At 35.4% G+C, this 16,529-nt stretch overlaps 1 protein-coding gene across 2 annotated transcripts in view; it reads left to right on the forward strand.

Moving 5' to 3' along the window:
- Positions 1-16,529, forward strand: part of LOC120087936 (MLO-like protein 13) — a 35,831-nt gene that overhangs the window by 10,126 nt on the left and 9,176 nt on the right. For both annotated transcript variants that reach the window (XM_039044951.2, XM_039044949.2), the window contains one exon: positions 13,745-13,805. In XM_039044951.2, coding sequence (XP_038900879.2) covers positions 13,745-13,805 — 61 coding nt within the window. The remainder of the gene's footprint in view (positions 1-13,744; positions 13,806-16,529) is intronic.

Consider the following 16,529-nt stretch of genomic DNA (forward strand, 5'->3'; position numbering starts at 1 on the left):
TATAAAGCGTGTTCAGGTTATCACTTAAACACAATCTACCTATATGTCTTTACATACATGTTTAAGCTACAGAAGATAACCTTGGATGTTTGTTTATTGGTTTTGTGGGTTAATGCTACTAAATAACAAATAAAATATCTTAGATTTGATTAAATAAATAAACTGTTTGTGCAATACAATTATAAACTATAGAACTCATGAGAGTTAGGGCATCAACCCCAACAGTAAGAGCCACTTGACATCTTGTCTCAGACTGGTGACTCGCTTTCTTAACCCTTCATTCCATTTTGTTTCTAGATAAATACTTGTTAGAGTTTGTAACGAGCCATATTCTTCTTGAATAATTCCAGAATGATGAATGGTAGATTCTTCCATACAAGTGAAAACAATAGGATTTAATGTGTCCTTCTTTTCCATAATAATGAAAAAGCCACTTCGTCATCTCATTATGAATTACATGAGCATGAGACATTCTTCTTGTCTTGGACATAGAAGTCAACATTGGTGAATCCTGGACTGGAACAAAGTGATTCAGAGATGATGATTCACTTTTGTAAAGTTATTTTCTACACGGATTGAATACAATGTCACGCTTATTAGATGATTTTTTACTAGAGGATAGGATCTCGTTAAGTTCATCTATGCTTAAATTAAGCATGCGAACAGACTTTGACATCAATTCAAGTTCAACTTTTGATTTCCTCAACGCTTTCTTCAACTCAGAAATGGTGTTTAACAGACGATGATTATCTTCAATTGATTTTTTTATTCCTTCTGCAACTCCAAAACTAGTAAGTCTTCTCCCAGTTTCCATAGGCTTCTTCTAGTGATAAATTATCAATCTGGATTGAAGTACGATTAGTTACCCTTGAGTCTTTACTCAATTTTATTAGACACCTCAGGCTCTTCAGTATTGTTAGATGCAACACAAACAGTCAAGGAACGAATTTCCTCATTAGATTCACTACTTAAACCAGACTCATCATCTGATAAAGTGACTGAATATATTTTACTCTAGATAATTTAGGAACTCAATTTGGAAGTGGCCAAACCCATTGAATACTCAATGAACAACAATCACATTCATTTTCACTTTTTCTTCTAGAAGGTTTAAAATTTTTATGCATAATATAGTTGTTGTTACTACTATTGTCTTTGACATGTGAAGTATGAAAGTTTTCGGACCCTCTGTCTAAGTGTTTTATAAATTTGTTGAATTGTTTAGTTAACAAGGACAGAGTATCAACAAGATTTTCTTTCGTATCTTTGTCTTTATTTCGAGTTTGATCTTCATTAGAAACAAACTGCAAAGACATGTCACATTTTTTTATCAAAGGTTATCTTTGTTTTTACCTTTCTTATCACATTTTTTATCAAAGGTCAATTCAAAAGTTTGCAAAGATCCAAAAAAATTATCCACCTTCATAGTAGTAATATCATGGGCCTCTTCGATAGTTGTAACTTTCATATCAAATCTTTTTTGTAGTGAACATAGAATCTTTTGAACAAGTTTTTCTTCAGACATTTTTTCATCAAGAGCAAAGGATTCATTTGCAATATCCACAGTACGAGCATTGAACTCAGCAATACTTCACTTTAGAGGTGCCTTCATGCGCCACGACAAGGATCTCCCACACTTCCTTAGCAGAAACACAAGTATTGATAAATCAAAAAATTCTCTTGTCAACTCCAAGGGAAGCCTCATCCTTAACTCCAGTCCAGTCTTTCTCGGGTTTGAGAGAGATCTTGCCATCTTTGTCAATAACTTGGAGATGTGTCCATCTAGAGATAACTGCCTTCCAAGTCTTACTGTCAATGAACTTAAGAAAAGTTGTCATTCTGGCTTTCAAATAGGAGTAGTTAGTTCCATCAAACACAAGAGGATGAGTAGTTGATCCACCTTCCCTGATCGACTCCATTGAATACTCAATGAATAGCAATCAACCTACTCTGATACCAAATGAAAAAAAAATAGGGTGGATCTAACACAGGATACAATGTCAAGCATGATGTTATAGACAATATGTATGACAAGTGGGAAACATGAAAGCAAATAGAAATACAAAAACACAGAGACTGATAACCCAGTTCAGTGCAAATTCACCTACATCTGGGGGTTTATGTACACGGTGGAACGAAACTTCACTATATAAAGAGTTTAGCAATTACAACAAAAAAATTTATTTGATAGACTTTCTCTTTAGTGGCCCACATATAGCTATCTTTTCAGTTTCAACCTAGGCTCCCCCTAAGTGTGAGCTCTCCTCACTTTCACAAAGAAGCTAGCTTCTCCAAACTTTGTATAAGATCCTTTCAATACAACATACTTAGGCTTCCCCTAAGATGAAGGAACTCTTATATGAGAGTACGCGGATCTTTCCAAAAAGTATTGTGACATAATTACTACATTTACATTCAAACATACAAATATGCATCAAACTATAAATTACCGGCATGGTTAAAGATAAACCAACAGGAGAACAAGAAAACTTACCTGTTGAATACTCTTTTCACAGCAAAAATCTCACTCTCTCCATGAACGGAAGGCTATCATTCACCAAAACACCGATCGTTACCACGAACTGCCACCACACAAACAGATGAAGAATGGGGACGATACCACCAATTGGAACACTTAGTATTCTCAAAGTGAGAATCCAAAGAGTAGGCTCTGTTCGGATTTGGTAGAGGTGAAGAGGAAAAGAGATCGTATATAACGATCAAGCAAGTGGGAGAAAGGCGAGTCTATCGTATAGACAATGTGGTTGATCGTTTAGGTGAAGTATATGATCGTGTAAGAAAAGGTAAGTGATCATCTATACGATCATTTAGTAAAAGCTCGGCACTAAGCGATCGTTTAGGAAAAGGTAAGCGATCACTTAGTAGGAAGTGCACGCGTGTAAGCGATCATCTAGTAAACTCAAGCTATCGTATAATCTCTGATTTACTAAGCGATAGGCAGCAAACACACTGTGAGAAATTAACCGTGATCTTTGCAAAATGAAAACAATTTTTATTTTATTCTTCAGTTACAAAAATCGAATGAAACTTCCCACTAATGCACAGTTACGGAGAAAACGGCGGCCTATTATCCCATAATTACCAAATTAATAAATAATAAATATAATCATATTATATTCATTAACCTATAGTTTAATATCATATATCAACCATAGTGTTTTCTCCTCCACTAGATATAAATCATATTTATATCCATTTTCCTTCAAATTAATGTATCTCATACATAAAGTCATACATAAAGTCAATTATATCATATATAATTAACTAATTCAATCATATCATATATAATCAAACTCCCTATAGTCAATTTAAACATTTCAAACTGACCTAAAAACTAATTCTCAACTTGAATCTAAGCTACCAAGGGGACCTTATGGACCTATGGCTTGAAGCTCCAATGGTACGTGAATAGCTGATTAAACTCTTTACCCACGAGATCTACCATCGGTTAACTCCCAGGCATTCCACTAAAGAACGATAATTGCACTCTACTTACCACAAATATATTTCTGTGTCCATTGGATATAAACAATCAACAGTATGATAACCCTTCACAGATGCTCGTAAGTACAACTCGGCCAATTTATCGTTTTACCCCTGTAGTTACATCTAACTTCTTAAATACCACTGATCCCTCTAAAGAACAATACAACATAGTCCTACTATGTGTGGACACCTCTCCAGCTATGAGAAGATGTATGGGGTCACATCGTTCAAGCCCTGGGATCATCCCTTAAGGGAGAAATCTATCTACTTACCCCTGCTTCGGGAAGGAGTGAATTCCATCTTATGTAGCTAAGTTCCCAACTCCCAAATCAGACGAATCCCCAAGTGGTAGGTTTGAGTCTGCAACCTGATCACTCACACCATGCAAATCAAAAGACCGCCCTCAATGGTAAGAGTTCCCAACGCTCTCAGGATTGAGGTCATGTTACCTATGGTCATCATAGTGAAGTGAAGTCTCTGTCATGAACGACATTATATAATGAGACGTTAACACTTCGTGTTCAGGTCTTATACAAACTCTTTGTATAAGACGCCCCGCTTGCATGTCCCCACACGAATGATTAGGATCAGACCATCTATAGAAAGTCACAACACTTGTAACTATTCCACAAAGGGGACCGCATCCATAGCGTTACCAAGATAAGGTTTCCTTCCTATATCCATATACTACAGACCATTTTGGTTGTCACTTAAGATATGATCCACTTGTATGTCACCACATACATGCTTAAGTTACATAATGACAACTAAGGATTTTAGTTTATTGGGTTATGATAAAGTAAATAAAACATCCAATGTGCAAAGTCAAGTAGTGAAAAAAATATCATATATTATATATCACCAGCATTCGTACAAACTGTGTTTACAAACTACAGGACATGAGACTTTAGGGCATCATCCCCAACAATCTCTCACTTCTCCTAAAGTGAGTGGCATATAAATAAAACTAGCATAAAATAATAAACTAGGGCACTAAGGCCCAGTATAATAAAATCTCTCACTTGTCCTAGTCAAACCGCCGGCGGTCCTGTAGACCCATGCTCTGAAGGTGACCCTCAAACATTGTAGCCGTAAGAGCCTTCCTAAACGGGTTAGCAACGTTGTGCTCCAAAGTGATCTTCGTGACGATCACATCCCCTTGATGCACTATCTCATGGATCAGGTGATACTTCCGCTCTATGTGTTTGTCGCGCTTGTGACTACTGGGCTCTTTGGAGTTCGCCACAGCACCACTATAGTCACAATAGAGAGTGATGGGCCTAGACATATCTGGAACAACTTTCAGCTCTGTCAAGAACTTTCTGAGCCAAACGGCCTTCTTAGTAGCTTCACAAGTCGCTACGTACTTGGCCTCCATCGTGGAGTCAGCGATGTACCCCTGCTTAGTGCTTCGCCATACTACAACTCCTCCGTTAAGAGTAAAAATTGACCCTGAAGTGGATTTTCGAGAGTCCTTATCAGTCTAAAAGTCAGAATCCGTGTATCTAGTAAGGATCAAATCCCTAGATCCATACATGAGCATGTAGTTCCTCATTCTCTAAAGATACTTGAGGATGTTCCTAACTGCGGTCCAGGGACCCTAGCCTGGGTTAAACTGATACCTACTGATTATTCCCACAACGTAGAAGATGTGTGGCCTAATACAGAGCATTACATATATCAGATTGCCAATGGAAGATGCATATGGGACCCATCTCATCTCCTCAACCTCTTGAGGCGTCTTAGGACACATGTCCTTAGACAAAGTGACTCCATGCCTGAATGGTAGTAAGCCCCTTTTGGAGTCTTGTTTCGAGTACTTGAGCAACATCTTATCAATGTACGATGCCTGAGACAGTGATGGCACTTTGTTCTTACGTTCCTAAAAGATCTGTATTCCCAGAACAAACTGAGCCTTTCCCAAATCTTTCATTTGGAATTGGGTCGCTAGCCAGTTCCTAACTGCAGTCAGTAGACCTACATCATTCCCAATGAGGAGGATATCATCTACATACAACACTAAGAAAACTATTGAACCGTTGATGATCTTCTTGTAGACATAAGGTTCATCAACGTTTTGGTTAAAGCCATATGGTTTGATCGCAGTATCAAACCGAATGATCCAAGATCAAGCCGCCTATTTCAGCCTAAAAATGGATCGATTCAGTTTGCAAACTTTTTGCTCTTGACCTTGGTTAATGAATCTCTCAGGCTGCACCATGTAAATGGTCTCCTCAAGATTGCCATTCAGAAAGGCCATCTTGACATCCATTTGGTAGATCTCATAATCATAAAAACCAGCAATGGACAGGAGGATGTGAGTCGACTTTAACATGGCAACAGGCGAGAAGGTCTCCTCATAGTTGACTCCCTCCACCTAGGTATAACCCTTTACCACAAGTCGAGCCTTGAAGGTTTGCACCTTTCCATCAGCACCCCATTTGTACTTGTAGATCCATTTACAACCTATAGGTCTTACCTCATCAGGCTGATCTACAAGATCCCATATTGAGTTGAAGTACATCGACTCCATCTCGAGATCCATGGCTTTGACTCATTCATCTCGGTGTACATCCTCCATTGCCTTCTGATAAGACAACAAATCCTCAACGTCGCCATCGGCTACCACAGCCAGGATTTTCGTGAAAACCAGATAGCGAATGGGCGGGTTCACAACCCTTCCACTGCGTCAGGTTTACTCAACTCTTGAGGTGGAATTGACTTACTAGATGAATTATCATCAACAACCCTTGTTGATGAAGCAGGCTTTTCAATAACTCTTGTTGAAGTTTCAGTAGTTTCGTTGAAAAGCTCATGTATCACGACTTTACTATGTGGACTGTGCTCCCTAATATGATCCTCCTCCAGGAAAGTAGCGTTCGTCGATACAAACACCCTATTTTCTGACGAATCATAAAAATAACCTCCTCATGTCCCTTTGGGGTAGCGTACAAAGAGGCACAATCTCGACCGTGGTTCCAACTTCTTGGGATTGGCCTCAAGCACATGTGTTGGGCAACCCCATAAGCGAAAGTGACATAAACTCGCTTTACGCCCATTCAACAACTCCAGAGGTGTTCTCGCAACACTCTTGGAAAGAAACACAGTTGAGTATGTATACTGCAGTCTCCACTGCAAAACCCCAAGACGAGTCCAATAAGGAAACGTAACTCATCATCAAACGAACCATGTCCAACAAGGTTCTATTTCTCCTCTCTGATACACCATTTTGTTGAGGTGTACCCAACGCTGAGAGTTGGGAAACGATTCCATGTTCTATCAAATAGTCCTGGAATCCTGAATCCAAAAACTCTCCACCTCAATCTGATCAAAGTGTTTTAATCCGTCTATCCAATGCATTTTCAACTTCAACCTTGAACTCTTTGAACTTTTCAAAGGATTCAGACTTCTGTTGCATTAGATAAACATACCCATACCTAGAGTAATCATCAGTAAAACAAATAAAATACTCATAGCCTCCTCGGGCCCGCACATTTATAGACACAGAGGTCAGAATGTACTAACACAAGAGGCTCTTTGGCTCGATAATCTTTTCCAGTAAAAGGTCGTTTGGTCAATTTACCCTCAAGGCAAGATTCGTACATTGGTAAATAATTTTCTTCTAACTCACTTACAAGGCCATTCTTTATCAATCTCTCAATCCTATTAAGATTGATGTGCTCAAATCGAAGGTGCTAAAGTTGGGCATTTTCTTTTGGAGAAATTCATTGACATTTAGATTGAGTTACAACAGTTTTAAACATCTTTATATTTTAAAGGAAAAGGTTTAAATGAAGCATTAAATGCCCCAAGTACCTCGCACTGAATGTTCTACCTAGGGGTTAATCAACCTAGACAATCCGGCTACTGATTTTAGTCTAAGTCATTTATTAAGTCCGCTTAAAAACAACTTTTGTCTTTGAAATAAAACAAGTTCAAGTAGTCACATTAAACTCTTTAATGGGTTGTCCTTAAGCTTGCACGCATGCATCAAATCTATCTAATTCACCTTTCCAGGTAGGTTCCCAGGTAGGGGTGTTCCGTTTCTATCACCTTAAATACCCCAGCCTAATAAGAACCCGCCTTAGACAAAAGATTCCTTATAGATAGATTTGCTACACTTTAACCTTTTATTAGTCAATTTAATCCTATTAAACTGATTAAAAGATTAAAGCCTAAGGTTGCTAATCATATTAGAACCGTGATCTTAGGTCTATCTCATCCAAGTTTTAAACATTTTAAAACCATGAATTAAACCTAAGTTGGCATGCATGTCTTTCTTATTGATTTTAGTTCTAATTTCTTTTTATAACCATTATAAAAGAAACAACTAAAACATATAATGCCACACAACAAGGTATTTATAACGCTTATAAATTTAGCCTATGTGTCATACTTCATGCAATGTCCGGTCATTACTATACATAACTTTTATATACAAGTAACAGCCAAGCACACATGCTTTTCATACACCCTTATACTATAACAATTATAATATCAAGATGATGCATGTCAATGTTTTATGCATGCATAAATATAACTCTTATATTATATGATGCATAAGCATGCTCTTATGTAATTTAAATCATGCTTCTCTAAATCATAACATTTATAATAAAGAGATAATGCATGACCAATACATAACCTAAGGTGGGATTTTTTTATATGGCATACCATATGATATATAAATAAAACATACATCATATGTATATTAACACAGATAAAATGGACCGGGATGAACCACCTCTAAAAACGGAATGAAAAATTCTATCTATTACATTTTCCCATCGAGCAAACCGGTTCACAGGCGAACCGAGTCGTGAACTTTCGGGCGAAGCTACCATCATTTAGTAAACGCCTCAAGGAAAACAATTATGTAGCGCATAAGACGACAACACACGGATGCTAAACAATCGCTTAGATGACAACAAAGTTGAGAAGCCCGATCGTCTAGACGATCACTTAACACGTAATAGGTAAATGATTTACTCTACGATCGTATAGTCAGTAACTAAGCGATGAAGTTTGCTGAGCTATATGATTGTCTAATGTGCATGCATAAAATAGCTCCTGAGTATTCGATACTCAACGATTGTCTATTCGTCTACACGACCCGACCAACGCTTGGTCGTCTTCATCCTCGAAGAACAGCAACCCTTGCTACGAAGCTTCTTCACAAATGACTCACAGACTCAATCAACTTTGAATACAGACTCGACAGAAGTTAATAATGCCCAAAAATGCAGGGGCCTTTATAATTAACTTGAAATGTAAAATAATTTAAACAAATCGAGGCTTCATCCCAGAAACTCCATTAATCCATACATCCACAGACAAATTAACGCTTAAAACAGACAGTAGACATGCAATTACCCACCAAGAATATAAATGCAATTCTTTGTATCAATGAATTTGAAATATCAGAAACCTGGCTCTGATACCAATTGAAGGAACTCTTATACAAGAGTACCTCTGAGCGGAAGCGGATCTTTCAAAAATCATTATGACATAATTACCACATTTACATTCAAACATACAGATATGCATCAAACTCTAAATTACCGGCATGCTTAAAGATCAACCAACAAGAGAACAAGAAAACTTACCAGTTGAAGACTCTCTTCACAGCAAAAATCTTGCTCTCTCCACGAATGGAAGGCTATCATTCACCAAAAGACTGGTCGTCTACCATGAACGGCCACCACACGAACAAACAAAGAATGAGGACGACACCACCACTTGGAACCCTTAGTATTCTCGGAGTGAGAATTCAAAGAGCGGGCTCTATTCGGATTTGGTAGAGGTGAGGAGGAAAAGAGATCATATACAACGATCAAGCAAGTGGGAGAAAGGCGAGTCTATCATATAGACAAAGTGCTTGATCGTTTAGGTGAAGTATATGATCGTGTAAGAAAAGATAAGTGATAGTCTATACGATTGTTTAGTAAAAGCTCGGCACTAAGTGATCGTTTAGGAAAAGGTAAGCGATCATTTAGTAGGAAGCTATTGTATAATCTCTGATTTACTAAGAGATGGGTAGCAAACACACCGTGAGCAATTAAGCATGATCTTTGCAAAATGAAAATAATTTTCATTTTATTCTTCAGTTACGAAAACCAAATGGAACTTCCCACTAACGCATAGTTACGGAGAAAACGGCGGACAATTATCATAATTGCCAAATTAATAAATAATAAATATAATCATATTATATTCATTAACCTATAGTTTAATATCATATATCAACCATAGTATTTTCTCCTCTACTAGATATAAATCATATGTATATCCATTTTCCTCCAAATTAATGTAACTCATACAAAAAGTGAATTATATCATATATAATTAACTAGTTCAATCATATCATATATAATCGAACTCCCTCTAGTCAATTTGAACATTTTAAACTAACCCAAAAACTGATTCTCAATTTGAATCCAAGCTACCAAGGGGACCTTATGAACCTATGGCTTGAAGCTCCAATGGTACGTGAATAGCTAACTAAACTCTTTAGCCACAAGATCTATCATTCGTTAACTATCAAGCATTCCACTAAAGACCGACAGCTGCACAGATATATTTCTGTGTCCATAGAATATAACCAATCAACAGTACGATAATCTTTCACAAATGCTCGTAAGTACAGCTAGGCTAATTTATCATTTTGTTCCTGTAGTTACATCTAACTCATTAAGTACCACTGATCTCTCTAATGAACAATACGACATAGTCCTACTATGTGTGGACACCTCTCTGGCCATGAGAAGGTGTGTGGCGCCACATCGTTCAAGCCCTGTGATCAGCCCTTAAGGGAGCAATCTATCTACTTACCCCTACTTCGGGGAATGAGTGAATTCCATCTTGTGTAGCTGAGTTCCCAGCTCTTAAATCAGACGAATCCCCAAAGTGGTAGGTTTAAGTCAGCGACCTGGTCACTCACACCCATGCAAATCAAAGGACCGCCCTCAATGGCAGGAGTTCCCAACGCACTCAGGATTGAGATCAGTTACCTATAGTTATCCTAGTGAAGTGAAGTCTCTGTCATGAACGGCGTTATATAACGAGATGTTAACACTTCGTAGTCAGGTCTTATACAAACTTTTTGTATAGCACGCCCCCTCTCGCATGTCCCCAAACGAATGATCAGGATCAGACCATCTGTAGAAGTCACAAAAATTGTAACTATTCCACAAAGCGGGCCGCATCTGTAGCGTTACCAGGATAAGGTTTCTCTCCTATATCCATATACTACAGACCATTTTGGTTGTCACTTAAGACATGATCCACTTGTATGTCACCGCATACATGCTTAAGTTACATAATGACAACTAGGGATTTTAGTTTATTGGTTTGTGGTAAAGCAAATAAAACATCCAATGTGCAAAGTCAAGTAGTGAAGAAAATATCATATATTATACATCACAAGCGTTCGTACAAACTGTATTTACAAACTACAGGACACGAGATTTTAGGGCATCATCCCCAACAATGTGAGATCCCCTCACAATCATCAAATTTAAGCTCTTCCTAAATATAAGTTTTTATTATCTTTAATTTACTTAAGCTTCCCTTAAATACAATATCAAATCAATTTCCTCCCAAGTTCTACAATGACAAATGAACCAAAAACTCAACGAAAACTACCATGATTTTCAATAACAATACATGAAGGTTAAGGCTTAGACAAACCCTAAGCTCAAAACTCTCAATACACACCTTTTTAATAAGGCGGCTAACCCTAAAATTGAATAAAAGTACAATATAAATGAGGCTAGCTTTGAGAATATCTTTTAGTGAATAAATATTATTTTCTAGAGAATAAGGAAAGAAGCCACAAAAATCTTCAAACCAATGCAAACAAATAAGGAAAAGATATTCTGCTGCCAGACATATAACAATGTTAATAAAAATGTTTATACACGTTGCACAACCTGTTGCTCAAGTTTTACCTGTAATAAAACCAACCAACTATATTGGTTGGTAACACTAGTCATATGTAGAGGCTTGGGAAGAAAATTCCCAAGCCTAACTCTCGCATTAGTATTACATCTCTTAGAATAACAAAAATAAAGACCTTCTTAAAGGCCACTAATTCTTTCAATTAATGTATATATAGAATTAAGCATGTGAATCAACTAAGAAACTCCCTATTCAAAATTGTCCAAGATGATTATATCATCTGCTATTCATAACACAAGTGAAGAATCAATGTTTGAAGTAAAGAATATATCCAAAAGTGTTGGGGGGAAAAAAATGTCTTTCATACCAAGCGCGAGAGGTTGGTTTAAGCCATAAAAGCTTTATTTAGTTTGCACACAAGAGAAACAGAACCAACCATCAAAACTCTGTTGGTTACTCCATAAAAATATAAAACCAACGAGCAAACCATGTAAGGAGGTATTATTCATATGGACTTGCCTTATTGTCCAAAGGTAAGCATGCAAGAGTTAAGAGTTAAAAGAATGTAAATGGTAATAGGCTTAACAACAAACTAAACGTTTAAGTGTAATCCAAATTATAGCCTCTTGATGAAAACCTTTAGCCACCCAACAAGCTTCATACTTTGATATAGAACTATCTGAGTTTTCTTAAAAGAAAATATTTACAATAAGAAAAACAACACTTAAAATATACAAAAGTTACTAAAAAAAAATATGTAGATAAAAGAAAACAATAACATTAAGTATAGATATTATCGAAGTCAAATAAAATATTTGAAGTTCCATCAATTGTGTCAATCTTCTCTTCGGGAGATTCAAAGAAGTCTGTCACATCCAAATTTGTCATATGGGACGGGTCAAATATGTCATTATCCTTGTATGCAAAATTTGCTTCCACATTTTTTCTCTTTTTTCTTCAAAGAGATCAACTAAGTGTTTTAACGTAAGACAGGTACGTGACCAATACCCAATTATTCCGCATTAGAAACATTTATTTTCAACACTCTTTGAACTCTTATCTTGTGAGGTTTTTCCTTTGTGATCATCATTTTGTATGGCTCTTTTGAAATTTGAATGATTAGAATGACCAACATGAAAATAATAATTATTTCTTCCTCTGACACGATCACGACCTCGACCACGACCACCATCTCGACCACATTATTAAGATTCTTAGTATTCATTTGAGGGAATGGTGTTGTTCCAGTTGGTCGAGATTTTTGATTTTTCATCAATAACTCGTTAATTTGTTCAGCCATGAGAAGACATGAAATTAGTTTAGAATATTGTTTAAAACATTTATCTCAATATTGCTACTGCGGGAGCATATTAGAGACATGAAATATAGAAAATGTCTTCTCTAACATATCAACATCAGTAATTTTGTCTCCGCATAATAACAATTTTGAATTGATTTTAAATAATGCAAAATTGTAATCACTTACTAATTTAAAATTTTGTAGCCTTAAATGCATCCACTCATAACGAGCTTTAGGAAGAATAATTGCTTTTTATGATCATACCTTTTTTATGACCATACCTTTCTTTCAAATTTTTCCACAAGATACGGGGATCTTTTATTGTAAAATACTTCATTTTTAATCCCTCGTGAAGAATATGACGAAGGAAAATCATAGTTTTTGCTTTGTCCTAACTGGATGTCGTATTTCCTTCTTTAATTGTTTCTCCTAAGTTCATAACATCTAGGTGAATTTTGGCTTTGAGCACCCATGACAAATAATTATTGTCATTAATGTAAGGGCTACAAATTCTAATTTTGTAAGATTTTTCATGGCAAAACTATCACAAAATATTGTATTTATATTAGAAATTTAATATATACTAAATATGCAAAATAACATTTAATTTATTAATTATAATAAAGAGTAAAAAAAATCGATTTACTTTTAGAACCTATCTTTAGCAATGGAAACAATAGAAGCTCGTGTCGATAACGAAATTGATAAGTGCAACGGATATGGAGAAAATATAATATAATAGTATATAAATATAATATACATACATGAATAAATAAATATAATATAATATAATAATAAAATAAAATAACTAAAATTATGAAAATTTAGTTGAAATTTGTAGTGGATTCTTCACACATGTATGTGATTTTAAAATCCACCAAATGTCATATAGTAAAATAGTAAGACAAGATACATGGAGAACATGAAGATTGACACATAGTGTTTAAGATACTAAACAATCGGTATCTATTTATTTTTATTATATTTATAATATATACAACTTTTTTTCTTAATCTATCTTTTTTTCAATTTGCGTAGATACGAATCTGGAAGTGGTGGGAGGATTCTATTCATCGGGAATCTACACCATCTCAAGATGGTAAATTATTTAAGTTTAAATATTATTTTGGTTATAATTTGTTCCATTTTAATCATGTAATTTCAAATATTCATATTTACTTTTATAAATCTTTAAATTATTTATACGGTTAGTTTATGGTACAAGTTTTCAAAAATAAATAAATAAATAAACGGTCTCTATTATTATCCTTTCTAAAAATTTTAGAAGCATATTTATATTATGTTTTTTCCATTAATAAAAAATATAAAATTGTGTTATTATTTTACAAATTTTGACTAACAAAAAAAATAGAGTTGTTTTCAAATATAGAAAAATAATCAAAATATTTATAAATATAGCAAAATTTCAGAATCTATCAATAATAGATATCGATAGAAGTCTAATAATGTCCAATATCTATCATTAATAGATTTTGAACTTTTGTTATATGTGTAAATATTTTCAGGAGCTTTGTCACTTGAAATCATTTTTCAAAAATTTAGCCTATTATAGGAATTGAATTTCTGATTTATTAAGATATATAGAATGAATTTAAACAAAATATTTAGATCCGTTTAGTAATCATTTTCCTTTTGGTTTTTAATTTTTTAAAATTAAAATGGTTTGTATTTTTCTAATTTTTTTAGATAATGTTATTTTAATATATATTGACAAAAATATGGTAGGATTGAAAGCATTTTTAAAAATAGGTGTTTGCTAAAACTATTGACAAAATTAGGGAAGAGAAATCGTGTACGGGGTACACGATTTTCATGTGGCAAACTCATGTATGGGGTACACAAGTACGGTTTAATCCAGTCAGCACCACGTCGGCTGACTGGTTGACCGGTTGCAAGGAAACTCATGGACCGGGTCCACGATTTGTTTTTCTTTTAAAAAAAAAATATATTGACTAATTATTTTTTTTTAATTGGAGATGTAAAACAATATTAAGACTTTAGGAACGGGTCCACAATTACATAAAATAAATTCATTACATAAAAATTACAATTACATAAAATGAAACAATTACATAAAAATTATAAGTACATAAAAGATACAATTACATGAAATACATAAAAAATACAAGTACATAAAATATAAATTACATAAAAAATACAAGTAAAAAAAAAGATACACCTAATGACCCGAAGACGAAAGACCTAATGTACATTGTGGACAAATGCGTCTGTTATGTCCTCTCTTGCAAATTGTACGTCGCACTTTTTGGCTTGCCTCTCTCCATTTCATTATGAATGCGCGTACTTTTTGGCCCACCCTATTCTCTTAGTAAGTCCGCATTTGGAGGAACTTCCGTAAATGATAATTCTGGCCAATAATCTAGGTGTTGTATTGGATGGAAGCGACCTTCATAACATCGCTTGAAATTGGACAATTTATAGCATTCATCAATAAGTGGTATGTATATCGTATGCATGTAACTACAAACTGCAATTACATGAGAGCATGGAATCTTGAATGAGTGTCACTTATTGCAAGAACATGTTCCTTCTTTCAAGCTCAAAACTTGGGTGTGTTGTCCTTTATGGGGAGATATCATACTTATGCCAGATTGTACTTCAAAAGTTTGACTTTCCTATCAATAGATGTCACCGTATGCGTAGATGCTCATTTTTCCCACCTCTTAAGTTTTTTTAGGGCATATTCTGTATACATGTCCCCACGATCGAGTGTTTCACTGATTTCTTGTCTCCGACGTTCAAAATATAGTATTGTGCGACAGAATGTTAGCCTAACCAAAGAAGTAATTGGTAATATTCTAGCACCTTTGAAAACACCATTCATGCATTCAGCTGCTTGTCATCCACCCATAGCGGTACCCACCATCGTGTGATTGAGTTCATTTTTCCAAGTCAATGTCTAAAAAATATTCAAGACATTCAGGGTGCAATTATTTCAATTCTTTCATGCACCGAATGAACTCGCGCCTTTGGTGTTGATTTCCTGCCTTAAACACCAAATTTTTTAGTTGCTTTGATTTGTATTTCGTATTGAAATTACTGGTAACATGGCGAAGACAATATCGATGGTACGCTCTAGGTTCACTCCAACCAATTGCCTCATTATTAATTGCAGCAAGAATGCCCTTATGTCTATCAGAAATCAAGCAAATACCCTCTCTTTGGCTAACATATTCACGCAATGCCCACAAAAACCATGACCAACTGGACGAATTTTCACCTTCAATAATAGCAAAAGCAAGGGGAAATATATGTTCGTTTGCATCAATAGATAAGACGGTCAATAATTTTCCCTTATACTTTCCATAGAGATGAGTTCCATCCATCTGGATTAATGGTCTACAATGTTTGAACCCTTCTCTTACATGACCAAGGGACCAAAAAAACTTGACCAAGCACATCAGAGGGAAGGAAAAACCAATCTGTTCGTGTTCCTGGATTGTAATGAACAACAGCACTCAACCAATACGAAAGCTATGAATATGATTTCTTCCAATCACCAAACACAGCAATCAATGTTTTTCTCTTGGCTTGTCACACCCGTCTATAATTAACATTATAGCCATATTGTTTTTTAATTGCTTCTTGGAATAGGGCCACATATACCCCAGGATCAGCTCTAACCAAATTTTGGATTTCGATACTCATAAAATTTGAATCAAGTTGTGAATGATTCTGTGTCAATTCTGAAAACAAACATGAGTGTTCCTCTTGAAGTTTGGTGATTTCGAACATCCCATGAGTTTTACGCAGACATGCCCGTAACCTCCAAGCACAACCA

The sequence above is a fragment of the Benincasa hispida genome, chromosome 10 (assembly GCF_027475165.1).
Source record: "Benincasa hispida cultivar pf3 chromosome 10, pf3_genome.v1.1, whole genome shotgun sequence".
NCBI lineage: Eukaryota > Viridiplantae > Streptophyta > Magnoliopsida > Cucurbitales > Cucurbitaceae > Benincasa > Benincasa hispida.